Below are 17,880 nucleotides of genomic sequence, written 5' to 3' on the forward strand. Positions count from 1 at the left end.
AGCATGAGCTAGAAAGAACTTAGGAGAGAAAAAGTGTTGTGACAAAAGGTTTCCAAAACCATCGGTTTGATTGAACAAACTTTGTACCAATAAAAGCAATATCATTATTTTAAGGTATATCTAAGTAAGGTTATGTTTTATGGCAGATACAGAACTAAGTATTAATTCATGGCTTTTTGAATGAAAATAATGTATGTTACACAAACGCAACTAACATAACTATCTGTTTGTATTTGCGTTGTCTATTTGTACTTAATAATATTGTTGTGAATACATGTGGTAGAGCCTTACTGTAACCACTTGCTGGCTGCAGTACGAATGGGCCGGCTCGACCGGGTTAGTACCACACTCCCACAGAATACCGGCGTGAAATAGTAGTTTTGCTACTATGTTTCGTACGGTGAGTGGGAGATCCGGAGGCCCAACTCCCCTCCCCACTTTTACTCCCCTCCCCCTCCCCCTCCTCTATCTCCCTCTCCTTTAGGCCGGCAACGCACCCGCAATCCTAATAATACTGTAGGTGTCCATGGATGGCGGTGATCGCTTACCATAAGGTGACCCGCATGATCGTTTGCCAGCTACTCGTATTTGATAAAAAAAATGTATTTTCTTTCTTTCATATGTAGTACTGACAAGAGAGATAGAGAAGCAAGATAATGAGGTCAGTTAATAAAAGTACTCTTCAGTAAATTCCAGTACTATTAAAATGCAAATAGTACCTAGTGGCTCGGCCACGCTGGCGCCTTGGCTGCCCTGTAATGAAAGCTTAATTATTTTAATTGATACATCGGAGTGGAATAGCTAATTACTCTGGTTGTGAGTACTCCGAGGGGGGGGAGCATAAGGATGCGTGTTACGTTGGAATAAGCTGAATAAAGACTAGCAGAATCCAAGTGACTTGGGGTCGTTAGTTTGAACCCACGGAACTCTACTAAAGAGACTTTAGGCCCAATCACCCAAATGGTGCTCCCTAGGGCGCCATTGTAAAGGGCGCCGTGTGGAGCTCCTTTAACCCGGAAATTTAGGTAATCCGGTAGAAATTACGGTACTACGCCATTGCTAGTTATTGTAACCTATTTGAACTAGCTAAAGCTCTCTAACAAGACGCAGTGACGAAGTACCTAGGTCCTAAACCTATTATAATAATAATAATAAGTAGGTACACCCACAAACTGAAAAGTTTTAAAACCTTTGCACAACAACTACTACGGATATTAACTTGGTGAAACTTGTTGCAGGCGAGAATCCTTTGGCCAGTTACCGCGATCAGCCAGCATCGACTCTATGGTTGAAGCTGCGATCTGCGCACGCCATTCTGAGCCAAGTCAACCAATCACGTTGCAACTGCCTGGACGCGCTGACAGGGCGCTGAGTCTCGTCTCGCCCGCGGTTGGTCGGCGGGCAAAATCACAGAGGGGGCAGGCGGGTAAGTTTGAATTTCGAATTTGTTTTTTTTATAGGTATACAGCCTTTCGTGGAGATGCCATGGTGCTGGCTGATTACAAATTTTATAAATGGTTATTTAGTTATGATGCCCTTAGTACGTACTGCGCACCGTGTCTTTCTTAGCCGATACACGCCGATACAATGAAAAGAGACGATGAGCTCAGAACGCTCGTGTATAATTGCATTTGTCTTGTCTCAACTGCAATTGGTCAATCCGTTTCGACTCTATGGACAGGTAAAGTGTATTTCAAAAAGTCAACATGTCTATAAAGCCAAAGATGACTTCATAGACTTAACCATTTTTGAAGATAACTTATGATTTGTATGATTAAATAACAGCAACGAACCTTTCCTTTTTTTACCATTAGTGCCTTCAATAAAAACGAGTATCTTTAATATTCATCGTCCAACCCAAAAACAAAAATATAATACCGAAAAGTCTATTGTATGACACAAAGCGCGATGTTAACGTCAGGAAGAATAAAAAGGGCTTACGTCCCCGCAAATTAAACATGTTTTTATACGCCATAAAATAAAAGGTCGCACAATGAATACATGATGAAAATCCCTGCAAGGAGGCTATTTTGATAAAGTCACGATTGGAATATGGCCGTACGATTTCTACGAATATTTGGACGCTTTCAATCTAGCTACCTACATGTATTTCAATTTTCAATCAACGTGAATGATTTGTAATCAATCGCTTTATCCCTTTCTGTTAATTTAGAGATTGATACAAATATTTAATCAAAATGGCGTCTAAATTTAGAACGTTTCTGATCCTACAGGCTGCGCCATGTTGTTTTTGAAAACCGGCCAAGAGCGTGTCGGACTCGCCCGAAATAGGGTTCCGTGGCCATTACGAAAAAATTAAGTGATATTTTTCTAAGGATTTCGTATTTTGTATGGAATATTCCAAGTTTAGGTATATTTTATACTTCAGGTTGCTATTTACTCTTAAACTACTAATCATTCTCAAGAAAACTTAACCGTTATAGTTTTCTATGTAAGTTTAATATACTTAATACTATCCTGAATTTTTACACCCACCGGTGTGGATTTTAGGGGGATTTTAGATTTTTGTTGAAAATTTGCACTTTAAAGTTGAATATTTTGCAAAAATATCACTGAATCGAAAAATCGTTTCAGCAGCCCCCTCATGGTTTTAAAAGACCTATCCAACGATACCCCACAATACAAGGTTGGATGAGAAAAAAAGAGACCCCCACTTTACGTGTATGGGAGGTAATCAAAAAAAATTTTTTTGAATTTTTTATTGTACTATTTTGTCGGCATAGTTTACATATATATTCGTGCAAAATAACAGCTTTCTAGCATTGATAGTCCCTGAGCAAAGCCGCGGAACTACAAGGGTTCCGTTTTTGCCCTGTATTATTATTATTTATTTTTTTGTATTTTTTTTTTCTTTAATTGTATACTATAGTTTTTAAGTATTTTATTTGTTATTATATTATTATGAAAAAATGACTTTCTGCCAAGTTTCTTGCGGCGCATTCTTCTTGGCAATGATGGTCTTTCCGAAAGCGCTGGTAGTTTAAAAAATGACGTGTAAAAGTGCCCATTGAATTTGATTTTTGATTTGCCATTGTGGCTACGGAACCCTAAAAAGGGATTAAAGATTAGCATTTTGAATAATTTCACAAGCATCAAACACTAACTTTTGCCCGTGTTTTAACAAACTTGCAAAATGTCACATTCCCATTAATATTAGCTGTTGACCTTCGCTTTCCACCAGAACTTTGCACTTTATGTAGTTTTGTCAATCTGGAATGGATTCTGGAACACTAATTGGATCTTCCTTACAATACAATACAAAGACTCTTTATTGTTCACCAGACATAGTAAGCGATACAGAAAACAGATACACAGAGAAAAAAAAATTACAAGGTGAGCAATAGGCGGCCTTATCGCTTAAGAGCGATCTCTTCCAGGCAACCTTACCATAAAAACAAGCACACAAATTTTGTGTTTTAAAATATAAGTAAAATAGAATATTATGATAATGTTACCAACCTGAATTTAGACCTTAGGTTTACCACCCTAAAGTTGATAATCGTTTGCATGTCATAAAACAATAATGCCAATGGAAGTGTCTGTCAACTTGAAAGTTCGACTTTAGCGACATATTTTGATAGGAACTTGTTTATAAATCGATAGACCACTTATTTGGCTGATGGGCCATGACACAAAAATTCCAGATTCAAATTTATATTTTCAGTTCACATTTTCACAAAGCATATAGTACTAAGTAATAATGTTAAACATTTGCTCCGATAAAGCAAAGCTCGTTTGGAATTTGAATGTATGTACAAACGTAATATTCTTCAAATATTTTTGCAATATCTTTCTACGTTTACGGAATGGCTACTTAAATAAATGGAAAATCCGTATAAGATGCTGCAGATGAAAAGATGAGATGAAATTTATATAAAATGTACAGATAGAGGTATTTATGAAAAGAAATATCTGAACGGACGTCACAGACAGTATACATAAATGTATAAGAAACGCAGTAGGTTGGCTGCTGTGTTGTTCATTGTAAGCATAAACAATAAGCTGTTACCCGCAATTTCAATTGCGTTTTTCAGGAACTCAAAGGATAAAACTACGCGTTAAATATGAACAGTTGTGCTTAGAATAAATTACATGGAACATTATAGTCCTAGCTTCAGGGTACGACTGACAACTTAAAGGTTTTGGGAAAAAGGGATTGACTGTAGAAAAAGTTTTGGCAGTTTCTTTTTTTACGAAATTATACGGGTAGGTACTTTATTTTTGTCGTCAAAAAATTCGGTCAATAGAAAAATACCGAGAAATTCGATGTCTCAACGATATCTTTGAAGTGAATAGATCTGCAGCCGCAGGGCGCCCTGCTGGCCAGAAATGTTTAGTTTATTTCCTTTGGCAAAACTGAGTAAGATAATTTTGCACTCGGCTTGAGGTTTAGGTCAGAAGTCTGTTATTAAAAGCGGTATTTTTTTGTTATAAGTGACATGTTTAATACAAAAACTTTTTTGTTGACTGTGCCTTTTGTTGATTGTACTTGGATTGTAATCCAAAATACATTTCTAGATCTATTATAGGTATCTAGATCTCTGTTTCTGATTCGATCCTTGAAGCAGGACATTGAAAAAAAAAGATTTGCTAACAGTAACAAATAAAATTGTTGCTTGTACTTAATATAACTTGAGCGACTACAAAACTAAGACCTCCAGTAGTAGGCCTACAGTACTAGTAGCTAAAAGTTAGGTGATGTCTTACAAAATCAGTTTTGCAATATTAGCCTAACTTTTGTTCTTAGTAAATTTTGGCTAAACGTCAAGTAGCCAAACTAGTTAAGTGCTATCCTTTTTTAGGGTTCCGGAGCCAAAATGGCAAAAACGGAACCCTTATAGTTTCGCCATGTCTGTCTGCAATCTAAATAGCAGCCTAAGGTATAAAATATACCTAAACTTGGAAGATTCCGTATAAAATACGAAATCCTTTGAAAAATATTACATAATTTTTTCGTAATGGCTACGGAACCCTATTTTGGGCGTGTCCGACACGCTCTTGGCTGTTTTTTTTAGTGTAGATCCCTAACCTTCCTTTGTATAGGTACAGTACGAGAAAGCCAACTCAGAACTATGAAATTTGAAAATGAAACTAATTTATGATCGACAAAAAATTTACATCTCAGTAAACAAAACCCCTCAATTAACGTTTCTCGTTGTACAATTCTCAAGATGCTCTCGGAAATATTTTAGGAAAGTGACTCATTACTCATTACCGAGTAGTCTTTGAACGATGAAACGCGCAAAATATCTCCTCAAGTTTACCGATCGACGTCTCAATTACAATAAAGTGACTTAATAAATCATGAGTAAATTAAAACGAAAACTTCTGGCTTTTGTTTAGCCCCATTTGGTTGATAAATGGACGGAGCTTTGATAAAGTCTGTTGGCTTGATATTTACACTATAACAAAATTTATTTTAAGCCGCAGTGCCCTAGTGGTTCAGAAGATCGTTGGTTCAAACCACTGCTCGCACCTCTGAATTTTTCAAATTTCATGTGCGAAATTACATTTAAAATTTACCATTACCACGAGCTTTACGGTGAAGGAAAACATCGTTCAAACATGCGAAGCAATTCAATGAAATTTGTGTGAAGTTCCCAATCCGCGCTGTGCTCACGCCTAAGGCCCAAGCCCTTTTATTCTGAGAAGAAGCCTGTATCCAGCAGTGGGCAGGGATGGTGATAATAAAAATTATTTTATTCTTTACTAGCCTTTACCGCAACATTGCTAGCGTGAATCATTAGATTCGGCAGTTAAACTGAAATTTCGGGACAATGTATCACAAAATTTCCATGGATATTTCCAAAAACTATAACGATCCTCATTTACTTCGCCTTCATGCAACCGTAGGTTCATGTCTCTACAGCTAGTTTTTTTTTGGTTGAATCGCTTTATGTGTGTTGCCAGTGATGACATATGGATCCGAGACGTGGTGCTTTACTTTAGGCCTTATAAATAGGCTCAGAGTTATGAGTTCTTATACGGAGAGAGCTATGCTTGCGGTTTCTCTAAGGGATTGAATCAGAAATGAGGAGATACGTAGAAGAACAAGGGTCACCGACATAGCCAAGCGAATTAGCTCGTTGAAGTGGCAATGGGCGGGCCATATAGCAAGTTCTCGAGTGGAGACCGCGGATCGGCAAGCGCAGCGTAGGACGTCCACCAACATGATGGACGGATGACCTGGTTAAAGCTGCGGGTTCACGGTGGATGCAGGCCGCTGCCAACCGAAGCAACTGGAGGTCTGTGGGGGAGGCCTATGTCCAACAGTGGGCGTCCTACGGCTAAGATTATGATGATGATGATGAGGTGACTATTGTCTTCGCTACTTGATTTTAGTTTTCAATTTTTTATAGTCGGGACAAACCATTATGTACGACTGGGAAGGAAAGGCCCAGACAGCACCGAACTAAAAAACCCTTCTGCACGTCCCCAACTCCGATAGAGCTTACAGTAAAAAGTTAAAATTTCGGCATTTTACCTGTGTAAGTCCTGATCCCGTGGAAATATCAGTATGAAAATATTAGCAAGAGTAGGAAGTAGGATTAGCTGATTCTATCGCACATTGAGAAGTTACATTTTTACGTGCCCTGTATAATTTGCCTGTGTTTTGCCCTGTATGTTTATTTGGGTAAAATTTTGGAAGCTTTTGACCCAAACAAATATACAGGGCAAGCTAAATAAAAGCGAGCTTGTACTTTGAGTGGTTGGATTGACTTGAATTTTGGCATAGTTATATAAATCTGGTGACAATACAATAATGTGGTAGTGACAGTCAGCCAGGATCGTCTCCGCAGGAGGGAACTCCGCAATGGTTAATGGTATCGAGTTGAATTTTGGTACGGAAATGTAGTTTAGATGCCAATGCAAGTACAGTCATCAAAAAGCTTTTATTGAAAATGAAATTTTTAGCAAAAACTTATTACAAGCTTTTATTTAGCTTCACCTGTCCCGTTGTCTGTCTGTCTGTAATCAAATCTTGCGAGTTAAATTCGACCAACTTCCAGTAGTTGGATTGACTTGAAATTTAGTATACTTATGTAGATTGCGTGACAATACAATATAATCTGGTAGTGAAATCCTGGTAGTCCAGCCAGAATCGTCTCCACAGGACGGAACTCTTCAACGGTTTATGGCATCAACTTGAAATTTGGTATGAAAATGTAGTTTGGGTGTCAAGTGTAAACACAAATACAGTCATCAAAAAGTACAGTCGGCAAAAAAGCTTCTATTAAAAAATATGTTTTTACCAAAAGCTTATTTTTTACTTCTCATGCTCGTAAAGTTCGTGTTTATGCTGAATCTAGGCAACATAAAATGAGTTTTTATCCTCTAGTGCATAACGTAAAATCTTTGTCAAAGATCACAGAATAGAAAACCAAGATAATCAGGCGTGTTAACAGCTCCAAACAAAAATGTTTCTATATATTTTGAATGATTTTTAATTTATATGTAACAAATCAAAATCAATAAAACTAAATATTTAATTTTATATTAGCAATGCATGAAAAAAAAATACCGAGTAAGTGAACACTAATAACAATATTTTTATTTCGACCCACAGGATTATAGTATTAATTAGTAATACAGAAAGCTTGATTCTAGTGTTAGTAGCGCTACACCTCAGTCAGTGCAGAAACCATACTGCAATGTACAATGTTTCCACTGTTGCTATTTCATTTCCTCTCAATCGAAGTGTAAAACTCGAGCATTAAACCCATTTTCCTCTGCTCGTACCGGCTCGGGAAAAGTGGCTCGTTTTATGCTCTTGTTGTACAATCTACTATTATGTACCTACTTGTTAGAGCAGACGCCTGCCTGATTGAACTAGCAACTACCCTGAAACCTATCTTCATTTCAATTAATAAACATTCAGGCGCTGCTCCAACAAATAGCTTTTAATGAGACCATATCGCGCTTACAATGGGCTTTGAGACCTAACAATAGTTCTTGTATTGAATACAATGGCGATAGTTGATAAGCCATCAGTGCGACCTGTTAGTCCTTCAATCCATATGGCTTTACCGATATCAAGATAACATGGGTACCTAATTTAATTTGTTCGTAATGTATTTTGTTTCAAACAATAATGAATAGCATTTTAAGTGGACTACAAAAATTTGATAGATACATACTAGTTTGTACAAAAGTTGAAATTAGCTATAGCTTAATAGGCTAGACGATAATTAAAAAAATATTGTACCGTATTTTTTCTTTTGTTTGACAAACAAAAAATGACGATAATACAGTGCTTAGAAGTTTCGAGTGAAGTCACTATATGGTACGATTTTTACCTAATAGTGACGTCACAAGCCCCCACTCCGGAAGTTTGATGATCTATACCTTTGTTGATTTTTAATAATTTGATAAACCAAAAAATATGTGTCCCATATTTTTCCAAAATCTAACCGTCGGACTAAATAGAATGAAAACAAAAACTTGTGTTTATAAAGTCGGAAACATATTTTGTTAGCAATGAACTAAAAGAATTTCCTTTGCTTGAGTAAGGAAATTCTTTTAGTTTATTGATTATAACCTTCGCAAAGTAACGCCTGATTCAATAAATTATTTAAATTGTTAGCCATGAATCTCATGCTTTTTCGACGGATAGTGTTTTTAACCGTCACTGGCAGAATATTGTATTGTCACCAAATCTATACAAGTATGACGAATTTCAAGTCAATTCGACCACGGGAAGTGGATCAAATTTAGCTTCCAAGATTTGATCCAAATAAATTAACAAACAGGGCAAACTAAATAAAAGCTTGTATACTGAAAACGCGCATAATATCAAAATGTTTTTTTGCCAAACTGACATTTTCTTGCAGAGATATAAAGCATACGTGTGACTTAAGTGCACTTTCAGGTGTATTTCGCCGTAGCTGGGGCTTGATGCATTTTAGGGCGGCAAGGCGGAAACTCACTATGGTATTTACGAGAAAAATGAAAAGAGTACAACACCGGTATTAAGCAAAAACACATTCACTCCTAAAGTCATAGAAGAGGATTTCGCACAGCACCAGCCCTTCAATCCAAATGCCCAAACAAAATGTATTCTTTATTTATATTATTATTTATATTTGAGACTGCGATGATGTCTCAAAATAAACGCTACAATGGTATATGGAATTCTATCTTTTAAGATATATTTGTGATTTTACTTATGTGCTTAAAGCTGAGTAGGTACAGTCACCCAATTTGATACCTAGGTCACCACAGAACCTTGTCGTACGAAATTATACGTCATTCTATAAACATTGTTACAGACGTTACAGAGAATCGAAATTATTTACTATGAAAGGTTCCATGGGGGCCCAGTAGTCGAATTGGTTGACTGTACTTTACTTTTTCTGAATATTCAATAATAATGTCTCTCGATAACTTTAACTCTTCTTTTGCATGTAAAGGAGGTAAGATATCGTCACTACTTTGAAAAAATCTCGTATCTAAAATCAATATGTCAACAAAATTGAACCTTGACATAATATTCGTAAAGTTCACTTAGAAAATTGATCTATTTTGAGGTACGAGTTTTTTTTTAAAGTAGTGACTATATGTAGTACGTTTTGACGCCCTCTTAAATAATAAAAAAAAAATTAGGTAAATTAAGGTATCTCGTCTTAGGCCTCTAGGTTGGCAACGCATCTGCGATACCCCTGGTTTGCAGATGTTTATGGGCGGTGGTGATCTCCAACCATCAGGAGACCCACCTGCTCGTTTGCCATCCAGTCGAATAAAAAAATATATATAGCTTTCTAGCACTAGCAGTATCTAAGCCAAACCACGGACGGATGGACAAGGCGAAACTATAAGGGTTCCTTGTAGACGTGCTTGTAGGACTACCGGAATCCTAAAAAACTCACCCAAAACAAAAAAATGTGTTTCAGCTCCGACTAGTTTACTCATTAAGCACGATTGCCTTTGAATATGCACTAGGCAACGGATACCTAAATTAACGCATTTAGCATAATATCGAAGCTGTCACATGATTTCAAAGTGAAAGGTGCGCAGAAAAACATAACGCTTGAGAGTATCACAAACGTTCGCATTAAAGTAACATACTCGTAACACTTTAAAGTAACACACGTATAACGCTTTAAAGTAACGCAAACGTTAAGCCTTACTTTTTTTTCATTATTCTCCTTCAACTTGACCATGTTTCAATGAAATCAGTTTTCTTCCAACGCAATGTCGTAACGTTGTTTCCAGCGTAAACATTATCCAATCAAGCAAGAGTTACATCCGTATTGTTCGGAGTCGTGTTTACAATCTCTGTATTTACGCTGCTAACTAGGTTTCAGCCATGTTTCAGGGGGAAGACGTTAAGCCAATTTGTCTTCGTAGAAATACACGTAAATTAAGAACTTGTGGGTTTATCAGACATACTAGCCGTAACCTGCGGCTTCGCATGCCTATAACATTAGGTTTGGCAGTCGAATCTAAATTCCGGAATTTTAGTTATAATAGTTACTGCAGGTCGTCAGAGTGCAGCACCAGCACAAAACCGTAAACCGTTTTTTTGAGTATCTTAAATGCCTAATATAATATCCTAATGTATTATGTCAATACATTTTTTGGAAATATAGCTCTATCGTTAGTATCGATGTAAATATCATGTTGTTTTGTTACTAATATAATATATATCATGATTTACATAAGTACTAATACTCTTTAGTCATGATCTGTCATGGCCACAAAATATAAAGAGAACTGACGTTGTCATGGAGGTTTGCGCTAGTGTCGCCCTCTGCGCAGAGCTTTGCCTATTTGAGACTAGGAAATATGCAAGTTATTTTTTTTTATATATCTTGAGGCCTGCCAACGCTTCGTCTTCCAGTTCGTGTTCGCCACTCGATGACCATTCTCCCCAACAGTTTATCTGTTCTTCGAGCGATGTGGCCCGCCTATTGCTTTTCTTCCTATGTAGGTGATTTAAGAGTTCTTCGACGAATTTATTTATGCCGAAATGTATTTTATTTAATTAATTGAGTTGCCAAGAATCGAAAACGATTTTCGTTACATATTTCAAAAAATCCAAAGAGGAAGTTTCGAATTCTCAAATGAATGAGTAAAGCCGCAGAAGTTAAACTCGATTGCCAGTTCACGTGAGAAAAGCTAGCAGGTAACTTTTTTAAGGCAGTGCCTGAACCTCGTAAGGCCCAACGTCCTGAATTTAGGACATACGTTAAAGCAAATCTCAACTTTTACTGATGGACATTAAGTTTCAAATTCTAATAACCTCCTAAGTTCGTAACGCTGATTTTCAGTGATGCCATTTTATTCAACTGACAGACGTAATGCGAGCGAAACCACGGGTAAAATGTCATATTTTCTTAAAAATTTAAACAAAACTCCTTTTGTTTCTATATAAAACAGTTGTTCTAAATTTGGCACACAAAATGTCTACCAGTGAAGAAGGATCGTGTGAGACCTTTTCGAGTTGTAATTCGATTTGGCACTTTCGCGGAATCGAGTTACCACCGTAGCAATATACCCATTCTACAAGTTAGTATACCAAGATGGTATAGTATACAATATGATATTTAACATCATTAAAGTAGTCATTCCAAGATATACTTCTTATAAAACAGGACTTTTTTTTTAAGTAAAAAATAAGTTTTGTTACTAACTACTTTTTGTTAGCCGTATATATCTGCTTTGTCATATTTTTCATGTAACATACATGTGTACTCGTATTTGCTATAACAAATTTCCAATCAACCTAAACCCTGAGTGGGTTAAAATTAAAATCTACTTATAAGATTAAGGGGCTGTTTCACCATCCATTGATTAGTGTTAACTGGCGGTTAGGTGTGATGCCGTCTCTATTTGTTTTGTTCGAATAGACGGAGACAGCATCACATTTAACCGTCAGATTACACTAATCAATGGATGGTGAAACAGCCCCTAAATCATGTAAGGGCCTACGCTAACTGACGCCGTTTGCACGGAGACGGGTCTCAGGCAGGTGGAGGCCTGTTGAAAAATATCTAGGAATATGACTAGCGCTAACTGCACGCGAAATATAAATTAGTTTATGCAACTGTTACGTAATAAGGCTTACAGTTCAGTAATACAAACCAATCTTTTGAAGGAATTGCGTTTAGACCGCCATAAAAAGAAAAAAAGAATGTTTTTACAAGTTATCTTAACTATCAAAATGTCCTTAGGTACGTATCATTTTCACTAATCATAAATAACAATTCATGTTTTTATTTTATAATTATCATCCAAACCTCGGGTTTCTATATTAATTTTTAAATATTAAGCAAGCGGATTAAGTGAGAGTAGGTACGACTGCCAACACAAACCACCAACACACTAAAGATTGCAAATGCTGCAAAAACTCACATTTAAAGCATTCTGAAGTATTGACGTTTTTTTTTTGTTGGTATTTAATTATTACCATAGATTGCCCTGGATACAAAATTAATGTCTGAAGTCAGGGTAACGGTACGTTACGTAACATAGTAACAAATTACGCGGTGTATATGAACTAATCCGAACTTATCCAAGATTCTTCGAGAAACTCGTTTCAAAGTTTTCGTCGCGACGAGAAAATGAGAGTTGCTTTTCGGCATCGAAAAATTAGCGACCTGCGTGGAATTTTAATGATTACTTGGGTTGTCCAAAATTAGAGTGCACTTTTTCATTTATTTTCATTTATTTATTTTGTTAAAACATACACAGTTGGTACACATTTTCATGTCAGTAGTGCAAATTACATTAATTCATTTAATTAATTTAATTTATAACTGTTTATTTCATAACAATTTTACAATTAGTTAAATGATATTCCTAGCTAATCATTATTTTTAAAGATTTTAGTTGCTAGGCTATGAGTTGCCCTTAATAAGTAAATTCTTAATTATGTTTTTTATGTTCTTAGGGTTGCTAGTTATTTTATCAATTGTAGCCCTGGGAAAGTCATTTAGTATTTGAGGAACATAAACGCACGTTCCGCCACGTTGTAGCATGCCAATAAAAATATTTGAATTTACAATATAAACTAAATTTGACAATAATCAGAACAATAATAATTAAATATAAACATTTGAGAACCTGTCAGATATTCATATTCGAGTACAGTAAAAAAAATGGTAATCACAATCTAAATAGCAAATATCAATCATAAACCCTGTCCAAATATTCCTTTAAGGAGTACAATGGTCTGTAAAAAAAAAAGTTTATTGTTTATCATCATCGTATAGCCGTAGAACGTCCAGTGTTGGTCATGCCTCCCCCATGGACCTCATGGACCTTGAACCCGCGGCTGTAACCAGGTCATCCGTCCATCTCGTTGGTGTACGACGCCTGCCGATCTGCTGTCTCCATTCGAGAACTTTTCCAACGGCCAACCGTTCTCCGTGTTATAATGGCTTGTTGTATTGCATGGTGCTATTATGTATGTTACAGTAAAACACAGTAACAGTTTCATAGTTTAAATACATTTTGAATCTGGTTTTTTTAAAACGACTATGAAGAGGATTAACTTTGATAAAATCGAAGCTAGTTTGATTATTTTAAAATTGTCGAATCTCTCTTGTCCATACGAGCATGAAGTCAGTTTTCGACATTAAACGAAAAGCAGATTAATGATAGTCATTGTTTGGTGAATAAAAATTATTCAATTGGTAATGAGATTTTTTTTTTCGTCAATTCGGTTTATGGTAGAGCAGGGCTGTCTATTTCAAATGCGAGGCAATCCAAACTACCCTTAGTAACTTTGATGATCATCAAAGATACTCGTAATTATAATTGCCCCACTGATTTGTTTTAATTTATGACGACAGACGTATGGTATGGATATTATTCTCTTCGTTAATTCATTTGCATTTTCTAATTAGTCATAGCACCCGTTGATGTCTTTTTACTTAAAAATCTCAAAGTCAAGCAGAGGTCATAGACAAAAATTGAAATAATTCTTGTATTGAACAGTAATTACAGTAATTAAAAAATGCAAAACATTTCGATATTGTTATTATTTGTAAGTTTTTAAATTAGGACCAGTTTTACCGAGTGGTATGGATCCCAATTGAAAGAAACAGAAAGTAAGTTCTTAGCAAAACCTTAATAGCTTGATACATATTGCATCGACTTAATTTACATCTCAAAGCGTGCTCAAGAAAGGACGTGGAACATTTTTACTTAGAGAAGCAAATCGGAAGCGGTTTCCGATTAAGTTTTGTTTGTGGAGCTCCGAGGTAAAGGAAATTGAAGCTAAGCTTTTGTGGATAGAGTTTAACATTGAGGTTACAGTTGCTTTTTGGATACTGTGATTTTACTACTGATGGGATTTAATCACAGCATGAAATGGGTTTAGATTACCTCGACGTTTCTGTTCCATTGCAGCGGCCGTGGTCACGAATATGTACTCTACTAGAGTTACAAAATTACTAGATAGAAAGCGTTCCAACTCAAAATAATAACTTCACCGATTTCATTTAGAACTTCCAGAAAATGATGTATTATTGAATTGGTATACTTTTAATCTAGGAGTGTGATTTCATGATGTGAGACCCGGAGTTTAAATAATTTCCTATGTGAAAACCGCGTAAGCTTAAAGTGAACCCCATACTTACATAAAGTTAAAAAATAAGTTTTTTAGTACTTTAAAGGCAGATAATTAATTATTATAGCTGTTTTTAATTTTTACGAAAAAAAATCTAGATATCTTTATTTAAATTGAAAAAAGAAAGAATTTTCCTTGCCACGTTCAACCCATACGTACCTATTTTTATATTTATTTGCACTCAAAGTCTGCCTATAACATTTTGCTAAAACTTAAAAGCTAAAGCTATTAAACTAACAATCATACTCGTATAACTCTATTATATTACTTCGAGCCGATAAAACAGTAATAGGTCGACTTCCTGTCTAGCCGCTTACTCGACAACCAGTTATTGGCACATAAAGTTTACTGTTACCTGGCCAGCCTATACCTTCTTATCTCCTAATAGACCAATCAAAATGGATTTTATGTAAAAAAGAAAACATTTATTTCTGAAATGTCAAAGATTTTTTTTATATTATTTTGTTTTTATTAGAAGTTCCTACGTTTGTTCAACTAAGGGGCTGTTTCACCATCCATTGATTAGTGTTAAGTGACGGTTAAATGTGATGCCGTCTCTATTTGTTTTATTCGAATAGACGGAGACGGCATCACATTTAACCGTCACTTAACACTAACCAGTGGATGGTGAAACAGCCACTTAATCTATTTTCTTTATAGCACAACCAACAAGAGAAGTCTTAATTTTTTTATCTGTAGGTTTATTTTATTATCCAATTTAAAATGACCCTACTCTGCGTACATTTTGCTTTGGAGCAGGACTTTGCTAACATCGGATATTCATTGATACCTACCAATGTGTATGGAAACCTAGGTGCGCGAGTCCGACTTTTTCTTGGTCGGTTTTATGATAGTGTACGTATGTGTCAATTATTGAAGGTAGCAAAATTAATCTAGGATGATCCAAACAATGAAGTGGAATAACAGCGTTTCACTGTACCTATCTTAAAATGTAAGACTTTTTTTATTCCATGGAAATCACAGTCCTTTATAGATATCGATTATATTTAGGTACTAGTCGGACCGAATAAAATATGCACAATGAATCACAACCTAAATATATTGCTAAAAACTATCTCGATGTTTCGAGTACATTACAGCGATCGTTGTCACAAGCAGATGCACTCACAAAAAAAAACATCGTCATTATCATGATCTGAAACCCGTCCACTGCTGAACAAAGGCACAAAGGCCTTAGAACTCCACAATGAACACCTACTCACCCCTTGCATCCAACGGTTGCCCACAACTCTTCCGATGTCGTCAATCCGTCAACACTCCATCAACAAAAAATATGCGTAAGTGAATAACATTGCATTGTAAATAGATATGAACAAAGTATATTAAAAAGCGATGATGAGGACATGGATGATGCTAGTAAAATTTATAAACAATTTATATTAAGGGTCAACATTTTTTTGACTGGACTATGAACCCCGTAGTAGCACTTAAATATGCCGTAAATAAAGAAATTTGTTTCCAATACGAGTATATTGCTAGTCTATCTCTTTGCCTAGGTTTATCCCATTTCATTTGGAGTCAGCTCATTTCGTCACTATTTGGTCAGTTCCGAAATCCGGCAACGCACTGGTGACTCTTCTGGTGTTGCAGATGTCCATAGGCGACGGTAATCGCTTACCATCAGGCGATCCGTTTGCTCTTTGCCTCCTAAAAAAAGTTCCATTTATTTTTTCATCGAGACGTCTACTTGGATTTTTTATAGTAATTCTTCTTCCAAAAGAATCGGTCGGATATACAAGTAAGTCATTAAATATTAAAATAGTAGATTGTACCTACAAAGAGAGCATAAAGCGAGCCATTTTACCCGAGACGTTCATATCTATAGCCACCCGAGCCGGTACGGCGAGGGTAGATAGACACGTTGAGGGGAAAATGGGTTTAATGTTCGAGTTTTACACTCAGCTTTTCACTTCGATTGAGAGGAAATTAAATATCAACTGTAGAAACAATTGTTGACTTACTAGATACCTTTTATTTTTCACGCATTGCTATATAATAATACATTTCTAGTTTTATTGGTTTATTTTGATTGATTTGATTGATTTTTAGTGTTATATAAACTAAAAATTATTAAAAAAAATACTTATGTCGAAACTTCTTTGTTTGTGGCTGTTTACACCTGATTGCCTTGATCTTAGTCGAAGATTTTACTTTATGCACTGAAGCATAAAAATAGATCCAGCATAATTTCAAACTTTAGGGGAATGAGAAGTGAAAACTCTATTTTGGCTCGTATTGGAAAAACGATACAATGACTTTTTATTTTAAGTACCTACACCACAACATAAACAGTTCTAAACAATAATTATTTAATAGGTACTTTCATTTTTTTTAATTTTATTCTAAAAAGCGAATATTTTTTTGTCAGGTCGCAATCTAACCAAAAACGTAAACCGTAAATTTTATGTATATATTTTTTGCTTTAAAGTTTCATCAAGCAACTTTACTCTTAATTATCACTACTATATTTAATTCCTATCAATCAATCCAATCAATTCGCACTACACATCCTTATAAGAACCATAACCTCTAAAAGTCCATACACCTATGCGTTACATCAAGCAAACCCGTTCCATACAAAAATCACTTTGCCAAATGCACACGAATGTGTGTCAGTGTGTAGGTTAAGCTTACATGAGCTTTTGAAGGCTCAATACTATACTTATCCATCTCTTTCCCGCTTAAGTGAAACTATAGCCGTTTCGTTTGCACAGTGACGCTGCCAAGCGGAGACTTGTGGTACTATTTGACAGTTCGGTTGTAGCATGCGCGTTGTATTCGATGCCGACTTGCCCTTGCGCAGAATAAAGAGAGTTTTTTAACAAAATTACGGTGTTCTAATGTACTTTACTTTAACAATGATTTATAGGGGATGTTTTGTCGGTGTGTGTGTTTTTACACGCTGTAGTGTTTGTGATTGTGTGTCAAGTTAAATGAGTGTAAGAGGTATTGTTGACATACCTGGATTGTTTTCGTGGAGTCCAAAGAACAGTATCAAAATAAAGCTCAAACGTAAGTACATTTCTTTTTAATAAAACTTCGATAAATTAAATTGGATAATTTTTATAGCCACAAGGGTTAATATTGCAAATGTAATATGAATATGAATTATTTGTAGGTAATGTAGATTTTTGAACAAAAATATAATTTAAAAAAATAAAAGGAACTTTTGGCGAAGTTTTAACAATAACGGCGATTTATTATAAATTTTTACGATTTTGTATAATTTAACTGTGATATATAGTAGACACTCAGATGATTTA

At 35.7% G+C, this 17,880-nt stretch overlaps 1 protein-coding gene across 2 annotated transcripts in view; it reads left to right on the forward strand.

The window, feature by feature from the left end:
• LOC141429208 (uncharacterized) overlaps positions 1-17,880 on the forward strand; it is a 194,663-nt gene that overhangs the window by 87,200 nt on the left and 89,583 nt on the right. For both annotated transcript variants that reach the window (XM_074089476.1, XM_074089478.1), the window contains exon 5: positions 1,239-1,426. In XM_074089476.1, the coding sequence (XP_073945577.1) occupies positions 1,239-1,426 (188 nt within the window). The remainder of the gene's footprint in view (positions 1-1,238; positions 1,427-17,880) is intronic.

Source organism: Choristoneura fumiferana, chromosome 6 (genome assembly GCF_025370935.1).
Source record: "Choristoneura fumiferana chromosome 6, NRCan_CFum_1, whole genome shotgun sequence".
Classification (NCBI taxonomy): domain Eukaryota; kingdom Metazoa; phylum Arthropoda; class Insecta; order Lepidoptera; family Tortricidae; genus Choristoneura; species Choristoneura fumiferana.